Here is a 5,680-nt window from a genome sequence, read left to right as displayed (position 1 = left end):
CAAAGCATGTAGAGGTCTGTTAATATATCAATATCATATATCAATATATCAATATACATATATCAATTATCAATATAAACATATATCAACATATATCAATATACATATATCAATATCATACTATATCAATATCCATTATATAACATATATTCAATATCCATATATCAATATCCATATTATACATATATTCAATATCAATATCAAGTATACATTTATCAATATACATATATGCAATATACATATACAATATATCAATCAATAGCAATATATCAATATTATCATATACAATATATCAATATACATATATCAATATATCAATATACAATATACAATATTATCAATTATACATATAGCAATATATCAATATATCATATATATACAAATATCAATATCAATATACATATCAAGAAGTATTAATATAACATATCATATATCAATATACTTATCAATATATCAATATCAAAGACATATCAGAATATTCAATATACATTATACATATATCAATATACTATATATCAATATCATACATATACATACTATATACATATACAAATATACATATATCCATATACAAATATCCATTTACAAATATCTATATATCCATATACAAATAATTCCATTTACAAATATCCATATCTATATACAAATATCCATTTACAAATATCCATTATACATCAGCGGTATTCCCATCAGGTATTCTGGTAGTCCTGCTACTACCAGAATTACTACACCTGCACCTGTCGACGAAGTTGTTCTACTAGTGAAATACTAATGAAAGTATCTGGGTCGTGTTCATAAGGGCAACAACAGAAAACGTTTTTTAAATGTTTTGCAATGGAAAATGTGACATTCGCGTTTCGTATTGGACAATTCAGGTATTATTGGACAATTCCTGCCCAGTTTTTTTCCGTTTTCTTTCTTTTGGTGCCTAATTACTGTGTTATACACAAACTGACCTTTGAACCCTGACCTATGTGTCCTATAGGATGGCAAGCCAGGGTCAGCCCGACCCGTGACAGTGGAGTGTCCGGTCCTCTCAGCCAGCCCCCGGCCGAGTCTGGTGTTCCGCTGCCCGCTCTCAACCTCATCTTCAAGGACGGACAGCTGAGGGAGTGGAGTGGACGAGCTTCCTCCACCTCTCCACATCTGTCAGCCTGCAGCAGACCAGTCCTTATAGACCCTCCACATCTCAGCCCTGCAGACAGACCAGTCCTTATAGACCCCTCCACATCTCAGCCCTGTAGAAAGACCAGTCCTTATAGACCCCTCCACATCTCAGCCCTGCAGAAAGACAGTCCTTATAGACCCCTCCACATCTCAGCCCTGTAGAAAGACCAGTCCTTATATGACCCCTCACATCTCAGCCTGCAGAAAGACCAGTCCTTATAGACCCTCCACATCTCAGCCCTGGCAGAAAGACCAGTCCTTATAGCCCCTCCACATCTCAGCCTGCAGAAAGACAGTCCTTATAGACCGCTCCACATCTCAGCCCTGCAGAAAGACCAGTCCTTATAGACCCCTCCACATCTCAGCCCTGCAGACAGACCAGTCCTTATAAACCGCTCCACATCTCAGCCCTGCAGACAGACCAGTCCTTATAGACCCCTCCACATCTCAGCCCTGCAGAAAGACCTTATAGACCATCTCAGCCCTGCAGACAGACCAGTCCTTATAGACCCCTCCACATCTCAAGCCCTGCAGAAAGACCAGTCCTTATAGACCCTCCAATCTCAGCCCTGCAGAAAGACCTTATAGACCCCTCCACATCTCAGCCCTGCAGAAAGACTTATAGACCGCTCCATCATCTCAGCCCTGCAGAAAGACCTTATAGACCCCTCACATCTCCCCTGCAGACAGACCAAGTCTTATAGACCCTCCACATCTCTAGCCCTGCAGACAGACAGTCCTTATAGACCCTCACATCTCAGCCCTGCAGACAGACCAGTCCGTATAGACCCCTCCACATCTCAGCCCTGCAGAAAGACCAGTCCTTATAGACCCCTCCACATCTCAGCCCTGCAGAAAGACAGTCCTTATAGACCCCTCCACACTCAGCCCTGCAGAAAGACCAGTCCTTATAGACCCCTCCACATCTCACGCCTGCAGAAAGACCAGTCCTTTAGACCCTCCACATCTCAAACAATCATTCATCACTATAACTATAACTTCCTTTCTCTTCCTGCAAAAACCAGCCCCACAGTAGCCCCACCCACCCTAAGCATCCCAACATGGATGGTGTTACTTTAGCGGGGCGATGAGGAGACTGTCTGTACTGGTCATTTACAGTGGTGATAAGCTGGTGATGTCGTAGACTTTTTAGGCCAGTGGTTCCAACCTTTTTTGGTTACTGTACCACCAACTGAACTCTGCCTGGAGTACATCTCTCTCAATATACATATATCAATATATCAACATACATACAGTGGGGAGAACAAGTATTTGATACACTGCCGATTTTGCAGGTTTTCCTACTTACAAAGCATGTAGAGGTCTGTAATATATCAATATCAATATCATATATCAATATACATATATCAATTTATCAATATACATATATCAACATATCAATATACATATGTCAATATCAATATATCCATATCCATATATACATATATCAATATACATTTATCAATATACATATATCAATATACATATATCAATATCAATATACATATCAGAATATCAATATACATATACATATATCAATATACTTATCAATATATCAATATCAATATACATACTTATACATATACAAATATACATATATCCATATACAAATATACATATATCCATATACAAATATACATATACAAATATACAAATATACATATACAAATATACATATATCCATATACAATTATTCATATACAAATATACATATATCCATATACAATTATTCATATACAAATATACATATATCCATATACAAATATACATATACAAATATACATATATCCATATACAAATATCCATTTACAAATATCTATATATCCATATACAAATATACATATACAAATATACATATATCCATATACAAATATCCATTTACAAATATCTATATATCCATATACAAATATCCATTTACAAATATCCATATCTATATACAAATATCCATTTACAAATATCCATATACATCAGGTATTCCCATCAGGTATTCCTGGTAGTCCTGCTACTACCAGAATTACTACACCTGCACCTGTCGACGAAGTTGTTCTACTAGTGAAATACTACTTGAAAGTACCTGGGTCGTGTTCATAAGGGCACACAACAGAAAACGTTTTTTAAATGTTTTGCAATGGAAAATGTACATTCGCGTTTCGTATTGGACAATTCCAGGTATTATTGGACAATTCCTGCCCAGTTTTATTCCGTTTTCTTCCTTTTGGTGCCTAATGTACTGTGTTATACACAACTGACCTTTGAKCCCTGACCTATGTGTCCTATAGGATGGCAGCCAGGGTCAGCCCGACCCTGACAGTGGAGTGTCCGGTCCTCTCAGCCAGCCCCCGGCCGAGTCTGGTGTTCCGCTGCCKGCTCTCAACCTCATCTTCAAGGACGGACAGCTGAGGGAGTGGAGTGGACGAGCTCCTCCACCTCTCCACATCTCAGCCCTGCAGACAGACCAGTCCTTATAGACCCCTCCACATCTCAGCCCTGCAGACAGACCAGTCCTTATAGACCCCTCCACATCTCAGCCCTGCAGAAAGACCAGTCCTTATAGACCCCTCCACATCTCAATACCCCCCCTCCAACTCCTCTCCTGCAGACAGACCAGTCCTTATAGACCCTCCACATCTCAGCCCTGCAGACAGACCAGTCCTTATAGACCCCTCACACATCTCAGCCCTGCAGAAAGACCAGTCCTTATAGACCCCTCCACATCTCAGCCTGCAGACAGACCAGTCCTTATAGACCCTCCACATCTCAGCCCTGCAGACAGACCAGTCCTTATAGACCCCTCCACATCTCAGCCCTGCAGAAAGACCAGTCCTTATAGACCCCTCCACATCTTCAAACACTCATTCATCCACAATAACTTAACTTCCTGTTTCTGTCCTGCAAAACACCAGCCCACAGTAGCCCCACCCACCCTAAGCCATCCCCAACACTCGATGGTGTTACTTTAGCGGGCCATGAGGAGACTGTCTGTACTGGTCATTTACAGTGGTGATAGTTGGTGATGTCTAGACCCTTTAGGCCCTTTGGTTTCCAACCTTTTTTGGTTACTGTACCACCAACTGAATTTTTCTCTGCCTGGAGTACCCCTGAAGTACCCCATCATGTGGATTTTTACCAGTAGGCCTATGGTCTCATGAGTCTTCTCCAGTACCCCCTGTGGATAGACCAACTACCCCCAGGGGTCTTAGTACCCCCGGTTGGGAACCACTGCATTAGGGCATCCAGAGAAAATAGCAACTATCAAAAGTACAACGCTGTAATATTGAGTCCATAGAAGTTCCCTTCCCTTTAAAGTCTATGTTCCATGGTTAATACTTTTGCTGAATAATAGAAAAAGATTCACAAATAACTGTCTTTTTTGCTGACCTAAGTAGGTATATTTGATGGACTATGCCTGGAATGGTTTGACTAGTTAGTGTCTGTAGAGCAGGCGTGGTCAACCCATTGATTTTGTTAGTCACTCTCATTCAGATATATTAAAAACTGCAAATATTTCTCCCGCCCTAAAAATGTGTAGATATGTGGTGCAGGAAATTTGTTAGAAAATCTGCCCCTCGATCCACTGCAGCCCTGCATGATGGGTAGGCTGCCCCTCGATCCACTTCAGCCCTGCATGATGGGTAGGCTGCCCCTCGATCCACTGCAGCCCTGCATGATGGGTACGCTGCCCTCGATCCATGCGCCCTACATGATGGGTACGCTGCCCCTCGATCCACTTCAGCCCTGCATGATGGGTACGCGTGCCCCTCGATCCACTTCAGCCCTGCATGATGGGTAGCTGCCCTCGATCCACTTCAGCCCTGCATGATGGGACGCTGCCCCTCGATCCACTTCAGCCTGCATGATGGGTACGCTGCCCCTCGATCCACTTCAGCCCTGCATGATGGGTAGGCCTGCCCTCGATCCACTGCGCCCTGCACGATGGGTACGGCTGCCCCTCGATCCACTGCAGCCCTGCACGATGGTAGGCTGCCCCTCGATCCACTGCAGCCCTGCACGATGGGTACGCTGCCCCTCGATCCACTGCAGCCCTGCAGGATGGGTACGCTGCCCCTCGATCCACTGCCGCCCTGCATGATGGGTACGCTGCCCTCGATCCACTGCAGCCCTGCATGAGGGTACGCTGCCCCTCGATCCACTGCAGCCCTGCATGATGGGTAGGCTGCCCCTCGGTCCACTGCAGCCCTGCATGATGGGTAGGCTGCCTCGATCCACTGCAGCTCTGCAGATGGGTAGGCTGCCCCTCGATCCACTTCAGCCCTGCATGATGGGTACGCTGCCCCTCGATCCACTTCAGCCCTGCATGATGGGTAGGCTGCCCCTCGATCCACTTCAGCCCTGCATGATGGGTAGGCTGCCCCTCGATCCACTGCAGCCCTGTATGATGGGTACGCTGCCCCTCGATCCACTGCAGCCCTGCATGATGGGTAGGCTGCCCATCGATCCACTGCGCCTGCATGATGGGTACGCTGCCCTCGATCCACTGCAGCCCTGCATGATG

General features: G+C 43.9%; 1 protein-coding gene and 1 long non-coding RNA gene across 2 annotated transcripts in view; one reads left to right on the top strand and one right to left on the bottom strand.

Annotated features, from left to right (window-relative positions):
• Window positions 1–3,679, top strand: part of LOC112077582 (protein FAM91A1-like) — a 10,043-nt gene extending 6,364 nt beyond the window's left edge. Inside the window, exon 4 of the mRNA XM_024144079.2 lies at window positions 3,447–3,679. Coding sequence (XP_023999847.1) covers window positions 3,447–3,635 — 189 coding nt within the window. The 3' untranslated portion in view covers window positions 3,636–3,679. The remainder of the gene's footprint in view (window positions 1–3,446) is intronic.
• On the bottom strand, window positions 1,641–2,029 carry LOC139026412 (uncharacterized). The gene is made up of 3 exons (XR_011478186.1): window positions 1,916–2,029; window positions 1,722–1,835; window positions 1,641–1,679 (listed from the first exon to the last, which is right to left on the bottom strand). It is a non-coding gene; the product is annotated as an uncharacterized lncRNA (long non-coding RNA).
• Window positions 3,680–5,680: the final 2,001 nt, after the last annotated feature.

Source organism: Salvelinus sp. IW2-2015, unplaced genomic scaffold, assembly GCF_002910315.2.
Source record: "Salvelinus sp. IW2-2015 unplaced genomic scaffold, ASM291031v2 Un_scaffold4715, whole genome shotgun sequence".
NCBI classification, from domain to species: Eukaryota; Metazoa; Chordata; class Actinopteri; order Salmoniformes; family Salmonidae; genus Salvelinus; species Salvelinus sp. IW2-2015.
The sequence above is the reverse complement of the archived record's forward strand: the minus strand, read 5'-3'. Positions and strand labels throughout refer to the sequence as shown.